Source organism: Branchiostoma floridae, chromosome 11 (assembly GCF_000003815.2).
Source record: "Branchiostoma floridae strain S238N-H82 chromosome 11, Bfl_VNyyK, whole genome shotgun sequence".
Classification (NCBI taxonomy): domain Eukaryota; kingdom Metazoa; phylum Chordata; class Leptocardii; order Amphioxiformes; family Branchiostomatidae; genus Branchiostoma; species Branchiostoma floridae.
The window spans coordinates 359,856-377,907 of NC_049989.1; the positions used below are offsets into that span (position 1 = coordinate 359,856).

At 42.0% G+C, this 18,052-nt stretch overlaps 2 protein-coding genes and 1 long non-coding RNA gene across 5 annotated transcripts in view; 2 read left to right on the forward strand and 1 right to left on the reverse strand.

The window, feature by feature from the left end:
* The window catches only part of LOC118426686, a 9,245-nt gene extending 1,129 nt beyond the window's left edge, over positions 1-8,116 (forward strand). For 2 of the 3 annotated variants that reach the window (XM_035836209.1, XM_035836208.1), the window contains exons 2-4: positions 2,584-2,731; positions 5,244-5,419; positions 6,489-8,116. In XM_035836209.1, the coding sequence (XP_035692102.1) occupies positions 2,587-2,731; positions 5,244-5,419; positions 6,489-7,691 (1,524 nt within the window). In that variant the 5' untranslated portion in view covers positions 2,584-2,586 and the 3' untranslated portion in view covers positions 7,692-8,116. The remainder of the gene's footprint in view (positions 1-2,583; positions 2,732-5,243; positions 5,420-6,488) is intronic. The other variant, XM_035836210.1, reaches the window with a different exon arrangement.
* Positions 8,117-10,988: 2,872 nt separating this feature from the next.
* On the forward strand, positions 10,989-14,749 carry LOC118426687. Its single transcript, XM_035836211.1, has 2 exons — positions 10,989-11,576; positions 12,625-14,749. The coding sequence occupies exons 1-2, from the start codon at positions 11,471-11,473 to the stop codon at positions 13,947-13,949; spliced, it is 1,431 nt and encodes a 476-aa protein (XP_035692104.1). The 5' UTR covers positions 10,989-11,470; the 3' UTR covers positions 13,950-14,749.
* A 1,019-nt stretch (positions 14,750-15,768) lies between these two features.
* On the reverse strand, positions 15,769-17,517 carry LOC118426688. Its single transcript, XR_004832443.1, has 2 exons — positions 17,418-17,517; positions 15,769-17,022 (listed from the first exon to the last, which is right to left on the reverse strand). It is a non-coding gene; the product is annotated as an uncharacterized LOC118426688 (long non-coding RNA).
* Positions 17,518-18,052: the final 535 nt, after the last annotated feature.

Sequence of the window (18,052 nt, forward strand, 5' to 3'; positions counted from 1 at the left end):
ACTGCATTTTAGAGTCGTTTGTGGTCGTTTGTGGTATTTCCGAGTCGTTTGTGGTCGTTTGTGGTATTTAGGCAGACCGGAGCTCTTGGATGGGTCCTTTTGAAGTTGAAACAGCTATCTGGCGATGATACCACTACTGTAAATGCATTTAAGTTTGCGGGGATTTAATTTCGCTGTAGCGGGAAGACGACTGTTCGTGGTGGTTTTAAATTTGTGGTAGCACTATAGTCTGTTACTGCCATGGTAGGAAAATTTCTGCATTTACACAGGTAGTGTATGGAAAAACCTCAGAGATGAAGAAAGGTCATTTTTACAACTGAATCTATAAATATACGTACTAGTAGGGTCTTTCCTATCGCAGGCACTCAAAAACTGCCCAGATTTAACATAGAATCCCACCAAGAAAGGCTTTTTAATGGTTTAAAGCCTTAAGCTTGTTTTTATTTGAGCTCTATCACTGCAGTTGCTTAAACTGTAGCGTCACCACCGTGGCAACTGGGACTTTAGCAACGTTTAGCACGGGGTAACGGGGGAAGAACCAAAGTCTGGTAACTAATCCAAGGGAATGCGCATGACAATTTTGCCATCGCACATTTTACTGTTAACCCATGAAAAACAACCATAATATTTGTGATTGAAGCTGTAACGTTACAGACATACATTTCATATAGCATTGTGCGTGTGTAGCATGCGGAACCTGGAACTTAGGGGCCTCGGCATTGTTCGAAAGTCAGTATCAAACCCTGGAACTGAGAGCATGTTATTGTCAGCTGTTCAAACTCTGGCATTCGCCTGATGTTTTCTTTTCTCAGGTTCTAGCTCTGTACTGAACAACACCCTGTTCCGTAGTTGGGGTCAAACACTCAGGGAGAGATACTGTATAGCTATATAGTCAATTCCTTAGGTATTAGGAGACCTCCTTCCTGAACTTTGCCTTATCTGCTGTTTGAGTGGTTGAGTATGGTAGAGAGTTCCAGTACAACTCTAAGTCTGTTCTTACAATGTAGGAGCATCTGTAACAGTCCTTGTGAAAGGGCATGGCTTTGAATGAGTTCGGATGAATATGACACGATTGGCTTAGGCTAGGCAGATTTGTATAGACCAGCAGGGCCAATAGTCCCTGTCTAGTTTTCTATTGGATAGAGAGAGAGAGAGAGAGAGAGAGAGAGAGAGAGAGAGGTTAATAGTATAGTGTGCGACCGTTTGCAAAGAATTCCAAACACTGTACAGGAATGTCAGGAATGCCAAAGTCCGCGCGTGCGTAGTTGCATCATACCGGACTGAACCATTACCTCCACGGGTAAACTTTCCAGTCGCAGGGCACATACGTGTGCACAGCAGTGTTCCGTATTCGCGCATGGCACTTTTTTGACTGATCGCCGTGCAAAATTGAGAAAAGCCTAGGACTTCAGACGTTCCAGAATTGTAGTATGTAGTATGGTGGTCATGGGAATGTAAACAATTGAAACAGGGGACAAAAGATTGTTGAAATATGTTCCTCGGAAAATGACCCGTGAGTCGTGGAAATCACTTCCGGGTTCGTGGTGGCCTTCTTATAATATAACTCAAGAACGCCTGGAAGGATTGTATTGATATTCAGTATGTGGATAGGCCTTGTTGAGACCTAGAAACGATTAGATTTTGGTTCCCCTAGTGGCCTGTTATGGTACTGCAGTGGAACTTCCTGGTTTTATGTCTCGAATTCTGGACATGTTGCGACTATGAATTTTAAGCGGTAGACAGCTCTTGATGTCGTGAGTAAGTGGTATAGGTTTGGGCCCCATAGCGGCTTGTTTTGGAACTGCAGGGCAGGTTTGGTGTCAGACTTTGAAAGGGAATAACTCATGAAGGGGTTGACGGATTGTTATGATTTTTGGTATGTGGATAGGTTACGTGATGCTTTATATAATTACATATCAATTATGCAGATTGGAAGCTGATTTGCATAATTAATTGAGAAATTGTCTAAACATACTCAGTTCAATTATAGGACCATTGCAACATGTGACCTTTGTAACTGAGTAAGAGAATATTGATAGATATATGTTGTGCAAAATAAAGACCTAATTTGCATAATTAATGGAAAATGATTTAATGACATTATGGTAAGCTAGAGAAGATGATCAACTGATGTGATTTATGTAAATGAGGGTCTGATTTGTAAAAGCGATGAGAAGCATCTACATTATTAGTTCACCCTTCACTCACAAGAGAACCCCTTTTGACAGCAATGCTCTCTGAACATTAATCACCAGGTGAATGGAATACGACTATTAAAACCAATTCATCGCCGAGAGGTGATGAATGACAAGCAGTTCTGGAGGACTAACTTCGTCTGCTCCACCTCACACGAGGAAGAACGATGATGATGATGATGAAAACCAATTAATAACAACAATCCTTAACAACACAATCCTAAACAATAAAACCGTTGCCATGTCAATGATTTTAATTGCCACACTTTTTTAAGTGTGTCGCAGGTATGAGACTTCTAGTAGTTTAGTAGCACTATGGTGAGTGTTAGGACTTTCGTGGGTGTCAGAGTAAAATAAAATTGATAATAGCTTCAATTTTTCTTTGCAGGGGATGCCTTTATTGAAGTCCCCACCAACCCTCGAATACTCGTGCCTGGATGTGGTGTGTAGACTGCCCCAGGAGGAGTGGGACAGACCACACATCGCCACATGGCTTCCTAAGATCACCAGCAATACAGGCCAGCCATACAACATCAGTAAGTCAGACCACACATTGCCACATGGCTACCTAAGATCACCAGCAACATAGGGCAGCCATACAACATCAGTAAGTCAGACCACACATCACCACATGGCTTCCTAAGATCACCAGCAATACAGGCCAGCCATACAACATCAGTAAGTCAGACCACACATCGCCACATGGCTTCCTAAGATCACCAGCAATACAGGCCAGCCATACAACATCAGTAAGTCAGACCACACATCGCCACATGGCTTCCTAAGATCACCAGCAATACAGGCCAGCCATACAACATCAGTAAGTCAGACCACACATCGCCACATGGCTTCCTAAGATCACCAGCAACACAGGGCAGCCATACAACATCAGTAAGTCAGACCACACATCACCACATGGCTACCTAAGATCACCAGCAACACAGGGCAGCCATACAACATCAGTAAGTCAGACCACACATCACCACATGGCTACCTAAGATCACTAGCAACACAGGCCAGCCATACAACATCAGTAAGTCAGACCACACATCACCACATGGCTTCCTAAGATCACCAGCAATACAGGCCAGCCATACAACATCAGTAAGTCAGACCACACATCGCCACATGGCTTCCTAAGATCACCAGCAATACAGGCCAGCCATACAACATCAGTAAGTCAGACCACACATCGCCACATGGCTTCCTAAGATCACCAGCAATACAGGCCAGCCATACAACATCAGTAAGTCAGACCACACATCGCCACATGGCTTCCTAAGATCACCAGCAACACAGGGCAGCCATACAACATCAGTAAGTCAGACCACACATCACCACATGGCTACCTAAGATCACTAGCAACACAGGCCAGCCATACAACATCAGTAAGTCAGACCACACATCACCACATGGCTTCCTAAGATCACCAGCAATACAGGCCAGCCATACAACATCAGTAAGTCAGACCACACATCGCCACATGGCTTCCTAAGATCACCAGCAATACAGGCCAGCCATACAACATCAGTAAGTCAGACCACACATCGCCACATGGCTTCCTAAGATCACCAGTATTACGGCCAGCCATACAACATCAGTAAGTCAGAGCACACATCGCCACATGGCTACCTAAGATCACCAGTATTACAGGCCAGCCATACAACATCAGTAAGTCAGACCACACATCACCACATGGCTACCTAAGATCACCAGCATTACAGGCCAGCCATACAAGTTAAGTCAGACCACACATCGCCACATGGCTTCCTAAGATCACCAGCAACACAGGCCAGCCATATAACATCAGTAAGTCAGACCACGCATCGCCACATGGCTACCTAAGATCACCAGTATTACAGGCCAGCCATACAACATCAGTAAGTCAGACCACACATCACCACATGGCTACCTAAGATCACCAGTATTACAGGCCAGCCATACAACATCAGTAAGTCAGACCACACATCACCACATGGCTACCTAAGATCACCAGTATTACAGGCCAGCCATATAACATCAGTAAGTCAGACCACACATCACCACATGGCTACCTAACATCACCAGCAACACAGACCAGCCATACAACATCAGTAAGTCAGACCACACATCACCACATGGCTACCTAAGATCACCAGTATTACAGGCCAGCCATACAACATCAGTAAGTCAGACCACGCATCGCCACATGGCTACCTAACATCACCAGCAACACAGACCAGCCATACAACATCAGTAAGTCAGACCACACATCGCCACATGGCTTCCTAAAATCACCAGTATTACAGGGCAGCCATACAACATACTTTTTCTTATGCAGTGGGAGATGAATTGTCTAACATTTTCATATATAAAGGGGTTAGACAAGAATATTGTTCTTTGTTGGTTGGTAAGGTGGGAAAAGCTTTGGAAAGATTTGTAGATTTTAAGGAAAAGTTTGTTCCTTTGGAATTGTAATGTGAACATTGACATAGAAACAATATTTACATGTTATCTCATCAATGGATATAGTATTTTGTACCTGCCCCTCTTTATTTCTAGTGAACAGGCACTTATCCTCACTTTACATAAAGCGAATCTTAGCTCAACATCTTTGTGGTACAAGTAACTCTCCATACTGTACTCAGATTTAAGTATTTTGTACAATCTTAACTTACCAGCATTAACAGATAATTGGTGAAGAGATCTTTGAATGTACAACCCACTGCTCCAATGGCCTCAAAAAGGCTATGGGACTACGGCTTGTTCTTCTGGTCACTTGTAAATATAGTCTCTTGTGAACTTTCTTAGCTTGAGAGGTAGCAAATTAGTTATAATGCCTGTTATGCAGGATTATTTATTTATTTATTTATTATTTTATTTATTCCACTTCTCAGATTGTGTACAATCTGGGGGGAGTCGGCAACAGAAATCAAGTTCCTCTACGAGGCCGACTCCCCCAAAGATGTACAAACTTAGGATAAAAACAAGCCTGACATTAAATACATACAATAATACATACAATAAAAATGAGATTGAGATTATGTAAAACATCAAATTGTGTTTCAGGTGCCAACCTGTACCAGGCTTTGCTTGATCACCTGATCCAAACGGAGCAGCTGCAAACCTGGCACCTGGAGCAAGTGGCACATGAGAGTCTGCAGAGTCTGCGGTTTGACTTCCAGAAGAGTCTCCACGTTCTTGACAATGACTCTGCCCTGCTAATCTCTATGAGATGCCCTGTAGTAGGTATTTTTATTCAGTCTCTCATAAAAGTCTGTAACTTGTAAGCAAATTGAGATATGTCAGTCCCAAGAAGACATGTGCTTTGACCTTTGTGCCAAATCTCATTTGATGAAAAATGAACTTGCTAAAAAATCACTTGCTAATTACTTTTGACTCCTCTCACAGCATGATATTCTATGTTTGAAGGTAACATTATGCATTTATAGAGAAAACACCAGTACATGTACTTCCCAAAAGAATGGAGTAGAATGTGGATCTATTGTACTAGTCCTCTGGTCATCTTTAGGTTAACAATGACCAACCTTCATTGAACTTTGCAGGGGAAAGACACCAACTTCCAACCACTTTTCTCCAAGCAGCCCTACTGGGAACCAGGCAGTGTCCAAAGGGCTAAACACTTAGCATGTTGGCCTCAGGTATAGAGTTTAGCCCTTTGGATACCGTCTGGCTTCTATGAAATCACATGGCGCAGCGGCAGCGTGCGTGGCTCAGGACCGAGAGGTCTCGAGTTCAAATCCCTGCTGTGTCACCGATCTTGTGCCCTTGGGAAAGGCACTTTACACGACTTTCCTCACAGCTGGTGATTCACTGGCGACCTCCATCTCGTATCAGCCACATGGTGATTTACACCATTCACCCAGACGGGAGACCTGGCGTATCCCCGTCTTGTATTAGCTAACGAAAGGGTATGTCACCCCGTAAGGGGCGGTATAACCCTGACGATATCTCGACCGTGATGATGTGATGATGGCCTCTTGTACTGTAGATCTGCTTGGAGAATCCCACATTGTTGTCATTAGCCATCATAGGTTACATGTTCTGAGCAATCAGGTCAAGAGATATCCTAAAGAATGTTAAAGACTATTCCTGGCAGTTTTATTTTTGCAGTTTCTCTCTCCTCACACCACTAATTATTATCCTTTGGTGGAAAGTGTGATTTTTACCTGCATGTTTTTATGTGTCAATACACAATTATTTCCCACAATATTTGGGAATACTGTCAGGTCCTTTACTAGTAAGCTACTTTCAAATTCTTATACTAGGTTTTCTCATTTTTCCTCCTTGCAGAACCTGCAAGATGTCTACCTGAACTCATACACACAGTTGCCCCTCCTGGGTGTCAGCTTTTTGATGTGCAGTTTTCCCCAGTTGAGGATTCTGGACATCACCCGTACCAAGGCAGATGACCAGGCCATGGCCATGATGGCAAACGCATGCCCAGAGCTCCAGCAGCTGGACATGTCATCGACCAACGTCACAGACATCGGCTTATTTGAGCTGTGTGGTCTGAGGGAATCAGGGAAGGGGTGCAAGAAAATCAACCGTCTCATGATACACAACATTCAAGTCACACTGTTTGGACTGTCATACGTGATAAAGGCTTTAAAGCAGCTGGTACAGCTCGGCACCGACTTGAACACTGGTCTCGTCCTGTACGGCATTTATCACGACTTTCTTCTGCATGACCTTCCCTTGAGCCCTCTCAAGCTGGACGGTGTCAGCTTTTCTTCCCGACTGCTTGGCTCGCTGCCAGTCCCTGCTTCCTACATACAGGCCCTGAGGTTATGCCCCAATCTGACCATTCTCGGGCTACGTTCTGCCATGCTGTCAAACGTAGACGAAGAGATGTTGCAGAGTCTCTCCCTGCTGGATACCTTGGAGGTTGAGGAAGATGAGTACAGACAGCTCACGTTTCAGACGGAGGTCGTTCCCTTCCTGAGTAGAGTTGGCACCAGAATGCTGATGGTCACATTCAAAGGTTTCTCAGATGTGGACTTGCTTGCTGTCTCAGTCCACTGTCCTTATGTGAGGGACATAACACTAGAGAATGTGCAAGGTTTTGCTGAACAGCCGGCCCAGCTGGTAACAGACTGTGCATTCCAAGACCTTGAGTCTCTGGTCATTGAGATAGTTAATAATGAAGCACCACAAGAGCCCGTCCGATTCCAACTGGAGAGAGTGCTGAAAAATGCTCCCAACCTTTCAATGCTGCACCTGTGGGGTGTGGACTGCTTCACAGATGACTTCATGACCGACGTGATGAAGTATAATACGTTTGAGTTCCTCAGTAGTCTGCGTCTGATGGAGTGTCATGGCGTCTCACGGAAAACTATCGAGGCCTTGATGGACACAGCAGATTACTTCTGTGAGGTGATCGTGGACACGTGTGAAAAACTAAAGAAACCTGACCTAGAAGACATACAGAAGCTTGCGGGCAGTAAGAACCTTTCCTTCTCTGTAATACAGAGCTGGAAATTAAGTTCCAATTAGCAATGGATGAGCACAGTGGGCAGCAATGTAGACTTGCCTGACAAAAGTGATGATTTAGGACTAGATCTTCAGATTGACGTTTTCCAGTTTCAAAGGAAAATGTTGAAGTAAAATCACTTTGAGTTATTGTTAGAAGTCCATGTATGAATATCCTGTAGTTGCTTCATAGATATCATGTACTCTTCAGTTAACAGCAACTGCATGTATCAAAAATGCCCAACAGCTGTTAGAAGAATGTATTTAATATTATGTAGTCATTGAGTAACTAGTAGCTGTTATATTGATGTTGTAAGGTTGAAGATGTTGAAAAAATTGTTATGAGAAATATCATCACATGCAACAGATCATGATACCATGATAGTCATGTTCGAACGAGTTCCACGAATACATACCTTTGCTAAATAAACCAGGTTTGTTATGTACAATGATGTCTGTAGACATAAACATATTTTATATGTCTGGAGCTAGTTCCTAAAATATCGTCATTAATTATGCAAATTAGATCCGAATGAACATAATTAATATCAAATTGTCTCAAGAATACCGGCTCCTACAGTTCCAAAATAGACGCTAGGGGACCCACACATACACCTCTTACTTTCTGCCCTCTTTCTTAGTTACATATGTGACAACTTTGAAAGTCCTATCATGGAATGCAGTGGATTTAAAAACGTTCCTCATTAATTATGCAAATTAGCTGCAAATTTTCATAATTAGTATCTCATTATCTAAGTCTTCACTTAGGCTATCTATATACCAAAAATTATGACGATCCGTCAGCACGTTCATATTTCCTCATTAATTATGCAAATGATGACCTCATTTGCTTGATTAATATGTATTGGCATTTCTGTCTTTCTCAGCTACATATGTGTTCAGTTTGACAGTCAGTGGATTTATAAACTTTCCTCATTAATTATGCAAATAAGCTGTTGAATTGCATAATTTGTATTCCATCATGTAATTCTTCACTATGGCTATCTGCATACCAAAATCATGACGATCCGTCAACAAAGTTATATTTTCCAATTTATTATGCAAATGTGGTCGTCATTTGCAAGATCAATATGTTGTGAAATTTTTCTCTTTCTCAGCTACATATGTGACATGTCTGAAAGCCCTATAATGAAATGCAATGGATTTCATGTATTATGCAAATTAGTTGTGGATTCGCATAATTAGCATGACACCCTGTAAGCAATCACGTAGGCCATCCACGTACCAAAAATCATGACGATCCGTCAGCACGTTATCAAGTTATTCTAGTCCAAAGTTTGAAAGGAAACAGGCGCCTGTAGTTCCAGAAAAGCCACTAGGGGGCCCCAAACTCACAGCACTTACTTTCTGCTCATAGGGCTATCTACCACTCAAACATCATTACCACATCTTGTCCAGAACACGAGTAATCAAAAATGGAAGTTCCGCTGCAGTACCTTCCGCCATTATCGAACTTGACCTTCGTTTTCCCGACCCCTACCCACCTACCAAATATGCTGGTGACAGACAGACAGACAGACAAACAGACGTACAAGCCTAAAACATAACCTTGACATTCTGGCAAAGGTAATAAAGCACTGGCGTAACTCCATTTGTTCCATATTTGATACAGAGCTAGAAAAGGAAAGGCGTGTCTGAACGAAGCCTTGCTGTATTGAGTTCTACCACCAGTCTGCATGATTTACCTATCGTACACGTGCACGCGTCTCTCACGCGGTGGGGCAGTCCTTGATTTAGTTTGCTGAAAATGATGTGCAGGTGATGTTACATGTATATATATCTTCAGTATTTCTAACACGTTATATTTCTTATCATTGGTAGATTTTTCTTCGTTAAATTCCTAACTAAACAGAATTTTGACAGCAATTCACATTAGAATGTTGAGGTATTTTTACGTCTCTGCTTGAAAAAAAGCTTGCGCATTTCAACGCAGATTAAATATTGTTGTAAGCTGGCGCTCTCATGTAGGGGCGTGCGCTTGTGTGTTCGGTTCATCTCGTAAAGATGTCCTGCTGATTGACGAAAACCTTTTAAACGGTGTGTACTTTATTTTGTTGTTCTGTTAGCATCATATCCCTACTTCTATTTGATCCTCTGATCACAAGCCTCCAAAGAATAATCTATAGCTAGCAACTGTTAATAGACGATCATTTGACTTTTGAATATTGACATGAGATACAAGCGAGAGCTCTGATTGGCTGCATACCGCACGGTACTCTATGACGTCATGGTAAAATATTCGGAAATACAGAAATTCTCTCTCCGTTCACTGCTTTTCATAAATGTTAGATGCCCAAATAATAAATGATGTAAGGCCCAAACTTTTAAAAATTTCTCATCCATTGCTTCAGTTATTATCCTCTTTGAACGATCCTGTCAAAAATGCAAACAATTCCGGAACAAGCTGCCAGGGGGACCATACATGCACAACATTTATGGCATGAATAACTACCTGCCACCAAAGCTTAAAGCCATATAGTACTTTCTGCGGTAAGTACGAAGGAAAGGCGTCGGGACGCTCAAAATCAACTCGAGATAAGCTGACCAAAACATGCTGAAACACAGACGGACACACAGACATCAATACATAGAAAATACTCAAATCTGGCAACACCCAGAATTTGGACATCCTAACCTAAAGAATGAAACCAAGAGAGAATCAAAAGGATACTTGTCAGACTGACTGGTACTTACATGAAATTATGTATTTAGGTCGCGTGGGATAAGGAAATACAAAAATTCTATGCCAGAACAATTCTAACCCCACGGTACGAACCTAAGATTTGCAAAACAGGTTCACTCAAACCACTGTTGATGTCCACAACGCAAAATTCGATGCTAGATACCATCGAATAATAATGCATGTTCCACTCTCCAACAACCACCAAATAATGTCTATTCATTTAGCCCGGTTATTGACCTGTGCACACAATCAACAGAAAGACTAATACCAGACATACCAACCAGACTGTATCAACCCCCATACGTACAGCTGTGTTATCGCCAGTTGTAGATTTGCCGGCCTGTGCGTTCAGTCGTACCGCCATGGAGAAAAAGACCCGACCGTGCATCGCCATCCTAGTCCTGTTGCTTGTGAAGTTCTGCTCGCCCTGCCCAGAGGAGTGCTTCGTGCAGCACGAGTGGAAATTTGTGCAGAGAAAGACCTGCGAGTGCCCGACCCAGCGAGACCCTGGCTCTCAGACGTGCATTTCAAGTGGAGATACGGTAATACCACATCTCTCACGATCGCTCTTTTCGAATAGAATCCATACCTACTTACGTGTATAGCAAGCCGACAATATTCAAGAAAGTTGATACCTAACACGCAAAAGTACTCACTGAAATACTTCAAAACTCTCAATGGAAGTTCACCTGTGTTGGTAAATGACATAATACTATGAAAGATCAACTATCCCAACACTCCTGAGTTTGTGTTAGTTAAAGTTTATTTCTTTTATAATACTTCAAAACTTATCAATTGTATAACATGTTTCAACTGAGTGATTTTAACTTTTTTAAGTCCGCGTCTTATATGTCGTACTCATCGTCATCGGTCGACGTGCTTACACACGACGGGGTTATATGTCGTACTACAGTTGAACGATAGAATAATGCAGGATAATGTGACTTGACATTAAATTAGCTACAGTTCCTGAGTGTCATCAGCAGTTTTGTTTTCCTCCAACCAGGTTGCCGCTAACAGAGTTTGCGGTGCAGATGACCATGGCCTGACGTGTCTGAATGACGTGCCTACCGGGTTTGATCAGACCGTGACAGGAATCATGCTGAACTGTCTGTTCAACCTCACCACCCTCACCAAACAGCACATCCCGCCGCTACCCAACCTCATCACATTCGGTATAACCGGCAGCACTATCCAGGCTATAGGTAAGGGTGGGAAATATAGTCAAACCTGTCCAAGACGACCGGTGGGACCGGGCAAAAGCGGTCGATTTGGTCAGGTGATCGGTTAGTAGAGTATCGAGTCACAACATGCCCGATGCATGGTTTCCGTTGTGTTTAATGGCAAATAGCAAGCATACGCATCCGCTGCCATTTTTATTTTGAACATAACATGGTAATGGTAGTCAAAATCCGACGCGAACTGACCAAATTCTGCAAAAAATCGTGCTAGTTATCATTGAAAATCGATGACATCTAAAGATTTGAAAATGACGCGGTCGTTATTGGCAGGGATTTGGTCGAAATTTTTGGCGGTCGCGGTCAGGTTGGCCAGGTGGTCGTTGTGAAGAGGTCGCTTAATGCTTATACGTCAATGGGGAAAATTTTCGGGACCGAGAAAAAGCGGTCGCAATGGCCAGGTGGTCGCTAAGAAGAGGTGGTCGCTTGGGCAGGTTTGACTGTATATCAAAAGTTAACTCAACATGATGACATATAACACCACACAGACGATGGAAACATGACTACATGAAGGATTTTTCCATCTCTTAAATAATGGCACCGAACAACTGTAGATAGAACCGGACAGAAAATACATTCATAGTGACAGGATGTATGGGACAAAATAATAAGATGAAACAGAACAATCATAATCTTTTATAAAGTACATTTAGAAATACTAGGCAATGACACAAAATTGAGATTAGCTTCATTACATTTAGTTTCTTAACAGGGGAACCGGAGCAGAAAAATCCAAAGAATATGTTTATACATTTTTTTCATATGACTGCTGGAAACCGGGTCACAACAATCTAGAATATGTATCCAATTCTATTCAGAAATATGTATGCCGTACTCAATAAGCATAAATAACATTTTTCTTGAAAATGATATCACTGGACTGCAAGACAACAATTACATTTTGGGTAAAAGTATCAAAGACAGAAGTAGAAAAAGTCTTCAAATTGTCCATGCTATCAATATACAAACCTCATCTTTTTAGGTTTTATCACTTTGAAATTCTTTTCTCTTACAGAAGCGGGGACGTTCTCCTCCACACCGTCCATGATGTGGGTGACCATCCGATGCAGTCGCCTCCTACATATCGGTGACCTGACCTTTTATAGTCTGCCCAGTTTGAAGACAATCAGTCTCAAGCACAACCTCATTCAAACCGTGTCTCCAAGAGCTTTCATCGGCCTAAACAGCTTGGAAAAGATCGTCTTGGGCAGCAATCAGCTGACGGCGATTCCCTTTGAGGCTGTGTGCTTGGCCCGCCGCAGCACAACTGTGGCCCGCCTGCAGGTCAATCTGGAGGATAACCAGATCCGCACGGTGTTGGAAACGGGTTGGGAACAGATCTCCGGCACAGCTGTCTCCCTCCTTCTCAGAGGCAACCCCTTAGTCTGTGACGGCAGAGTGCGATGGTTGGTCTGCAACGCCACGACCTTGCAAAGTTTCCGGCGGGGCCGAGGCAACATCGTCCGTGCTGGCTCTCTCCACTGCACGTCACCGACCGAACTGACCAGCTACGACTTCAAATCACTCCACACCAACCCATACTGCTCATCTGCAGAACTGATATCCACCCCCACAAAGACACATGCGTCCACATCTCCAATGGCAGAACCTACTAGGCTCCCAGCAAAGTCATCCGGCACCACAGCTTCTGCCCTGACGCAGTTGGCGACGAAAACAGCATCTAGTACCGTGGACAGAACCCGTAGCTTCGCACTGAAGAAGAATCATGATGATGACAGGCAGGCTTCAATGGACTATCTTTACTTACCTCTTGGACTTACTGCCGCCGTAATAGTCTTGCTAGGAGGGACGGCAGCTGTGGTCATAATGTACAAGCGATGTGTTTCAAGGGGAAGGCAAAATCCCGTCCACCGAATGCAAGGTGTCATCATTAGTTCTCAGCTAATCAGCAATCGGCTGTACCAACGCTCTGGATCTGCCACAGGGAACGCCAGGGACACCGGAGAGACAGAAGAAACTGACGAGGATTCGGGGGGACAGAATTCTGCACAGAATCTACACGGGGTCATCATCAACACATCTCAACTCATCTCTAATCGGCTGTACCAACATTCCGGATCTGCCACAGGGAACGCCAGGGACACCGAAGAGACAGAAGAAATTGATGAGGATTCGGGGAGACAGAATCCTGCCCACAGACTACACGGGATCACCATTAACACATCTCAACTCATCTCTAATCGGCTGTACCAGTCCTCCGGAACTGCCATCAACAACGCTAGTGCAGACACGGGAAGAACAGAAGAAACTGATCAGAACTCGGACGATGATATGGAACCGTATTCCATCACACCTCTAGACCAAATTGATGATCACTAAGCTGACATAGCAATGCTGCAACAGCATTTCAGAATACCACAGAGAACACAGACACCAGTATATAAACACGCAGGCCAACATCTTCGATTGAATACAACTCCACAAAGAACATATTTGATGATACTTAATGCATACAGAAAATAAACAGTTTGTATCCACCAACCAAATATATGACATGTCATAAAGAACATTTGAAACGATAGCTTGATTTTGATAGGTGTTGTTTTATCGTGTAGTCAGACTTTGTCATTGACAAACTCCTTCACTTTGCTCACTTGGTGGTTTATTCGGTGGTCACTGGCCAGACGTTATGTAACCGTAAAGACCCTTGGCCTTAATTGCTCACTGATGAAAAAAGATGGATATAATAATAATATGAAAGGATAATTTGTTTTCAATAAATGCAATATTAATTGCTCTTGTGAGATTAATATATTAGTAACTGTATACCGTCTGGGCTGATTTTGGATTTCATGTGATAAGGGCATGATGTGTTAGGGACAATAGATTTCTTACTATTGCAGTGTAACTAGTAGTTTTTCTGAACATATATGAAATGTTATTGGCCCTTTTTAAATTCTTTTTACATATAATCTATTTGTTTTTTGTATTGAGTGATTTATTTTAACATTACAAGTACAAGGTGGCACTGTACTTAAGTTTTAGAAACTTGTATCAGCTGCGTCTCTAATCATAACTCTGTCATGTCAGAATGGTGGAGTGCACCGAAACCCCCTCCCCATACATAAAAGTGAAAGCAATTATAGATGGACTATGAAAGTCATAGATGCATTCTACTTATTGTTTATCAAATAATTATTGTGTTTGCCCTGTATTCTTCCCCTAGTCACAACTTGCTATCAATACTCACTCATGTAACCCTTGGACCTAAAACAGGATGAATGGAGACTAAAGGTGGACTTACTTGTGTCAGGGGGGGGGGGGGGTTAGTCCCAGAGTAAGTCCACCCCATTTCGCCATATTTGAGAACTGTTGGTGTTAGTTTTGGTGGACTATTATCCAGAGTAAGGTCTTTACACCAATTAAGGCAGTAAGTCCATCTTCAGTCCTCCCTGAGTAAGACCATTATCAGACCATTGGACTTACTGTGGGTGAAAAGAGGACGGCAGTCGTTCATAAGTCCAAGGTTTATGCTGGTATTATAATTTTTCCTGCAACTGCTCATTCTTAGTACATGTGGTATAGTTCATGATACTTATGGATTATCATAATAATTTGTAAGAATTTCACTACGTAGAAATATTCTTTACCAATTAAATACTGTCATTTACTTTAACACACTTCTATGGTCGTAGTTTGCTACAACTAATAAAAAAGTCAGTTGTGAACTTTGTGATGCAAACTGCTTGGAAGTTTTTAATGATGCAAGAATCACAGGAAAGTGATGTCCTGGGAAAGCTGCAGTTGCATTTTTTTTTTGGAATATGCAAAACACAACGTGATTACTACAAAAGCAGATTTGAGTAAAGCATACATGTATACTAGTAGTCGCACGATAAAACAGACTGATTTGGCTCTGAGTTTATAACTAAGAGTTAATGACCCGCCCCGAGGTGTATATGGTGTCATACCGCCTGGGCCTTTGCTCTAACCAACAAATAAAACCACCGAGTGTTACAGCGTCATAACCAACATGGAATGGAGCCTTCTGATTTGTCTGCTGCCCCTGGCTATATGATAATAAGCTATATTAAAAGTCAGGACCCAATTACAACTCGTTTACAACTAGTTTAAATACTATTAAATGTCTCTATTATGGTTTCATGACTGCAACAGAAATCACAACCAAACGGAATGGTACATTTTATGAATTTTTATTGCAAACCTTCTAAAATTGACAATACAGATTCTTTGCCAGATCAACTTATTATAAATAAATCTTGAAAACCCTCCCGTGCACCATGGCCAGTTTGGTAATGAATAAAACTGTAAGCACACCCAACATTTCTCCACATGTTGAACAGCATACCAACATAGCATTTGTAATCGATTATCACTAAGGCACTATGATACAATGTAAGGTAGATTCATCTTATTATATAAGGCACATACTAGTAATGATAAAAATGTTGACTTTTTGGACTGTCCCAATCCTACAATGGGGGCCTGCATTTTATGAAAATCCCCACTATTCCATTTAAGATTTCAATATTTGACAAACACATAATTCTATTTCACCTTCAATTGTAACGCAGTGCTAATAATAATAACTTCCTAAAGCGCACACATACTGTTAAGTGTAAACCCTATATAGATTTCCATTAGATATAGTTATTGACCTTAACACACAATACAGGTTTACATCTAGATTCAAGTCCAAAGGTAGAGGTTCAAGTCACTGTAAAAACTATGTATGTCTGGACCTGAACCCATGGCAAATGTGTGCTAGAAATATGTTTTCAAGGTTATATGTAAAATTGTAGGTTGACATAAATTCTACACGATATTGATGATGAAAGGGGTCGTTATCGATTGACAGATGAAGGACACATGCAAGTTGAAAAATATACATCCAAAATTACATATTCATGTAGTCAGTGCTTTAGGAAACACAGAAGCTCAACCATAACCCAAGGAGGTTATGAATATAACCTCCTTGGCTTTCGCCATTGTCTAGGATTCGAGGGAAGTATAAGCTCAGGAATAAACACAAAGACTGAAATGTTCTTGCTCTATGTAGTACACATTTATGGAAGGTTTTTAAATGGTCTAGAGCAAAACAGAGAATAGATAAAGCCATAACTTTTTTCAAGTCCAGAGCTGTTTCCAGATGTCTAGATTTTTTTAACCTAATTGTTTTACAAGTGCAGTCCTGGTCCAGTGTACAGGTGCGCAGATGCACAGCACTAGTGTTGCAGCTGATCAGGTGTCTTGTTTGGCAGCTGCATAGCTCCTCCTGCGGGTGCTGCGTGTGAAAGGGTTACAGGGAGAATGCAGCATGGCGGTAACAGACGACACACTGCTGCGTGACGACGGGCTGACGCTCAGCTCCGATGACGTGTTACTGTATCTGGCAGAGCGGCGCAGCGGACCGGACACTGAGATATCTCCACTGGAACAACATAGCCAGGATCAATAGGCTGGTCTTTTATACATGTAGAAAAAAATGCTAACACTTCACTTCCAACACTGAATTAACTATATATAGGGACTTACCCCTCTAAATTTTTGGTCAATCTCCGTCGACCTTGTTCAAAGAATGACCCTTCTATCTCCAGCAGTGACATCAGAAACACATTACTTATGCAGGAGGGGGTCATAAGTATCAGAAAGTCTATGTCGCCCCCCGTCTCTAGCGAGTGTCTTTCGTTCTCTTTACATAATTACATAATTATGACGAATAAAACTGAAAGCTGAGAAGCTTTCTTGCAAGTTCCACAATCATGATAGTACAAACTAAATTTAGATTTCCTGATATAAAGGACGATAGACAACATGTAAACTAACCTGGGGCTCCAGGATGCTGTGCGGGCAAGTTTGCTGGACAGATCATCAGGTGTGTTCTCATCATGGCGTCTTTTCTTTGATCTGTTGGAACACAGAATTTAGAACGAAATTCAAACAGGAGCAATCCTGATACATCATTTTATACATAATGTTTTACTGCAGATATGTACAGGTATTGAGTTCATTTGCAATGGTTAGAATTTCAATGTCTTAGAGAAAATTCATTCTAAACTGTGACCACGCAACGGACTTAAAGACAACTATAATATTACAGTAGACAGGTGGTCACTATGATCACGAGAAAGTAACACAAAAAAGTGGTTTTAATATTCATTAGGTGGCCCTCGTGCAGAGGTGGACATTAAACACATTTAAGTGTACAAAATGTACTGTGCATGTATTTGTCCTTTAGAAAGGGTTCTTGTTGTCAACTTTTGCCTCTGAGGTTTAGTCGCTTGGTGTAACATTTTGGTTTTGAATATAACGAATTTAAAGCTTTTCAAATGTTTTCTTGAAGTCAGTCCTGTGGGAGAAGCCACAGGAGACTGGATGAGATGACGCTAATGTATTGGTACCAGGCTCAGTCATCGCCCTCGGGATTTTTTTTTTTTTTTTTTTTTTTTTTTTTTCTTTTT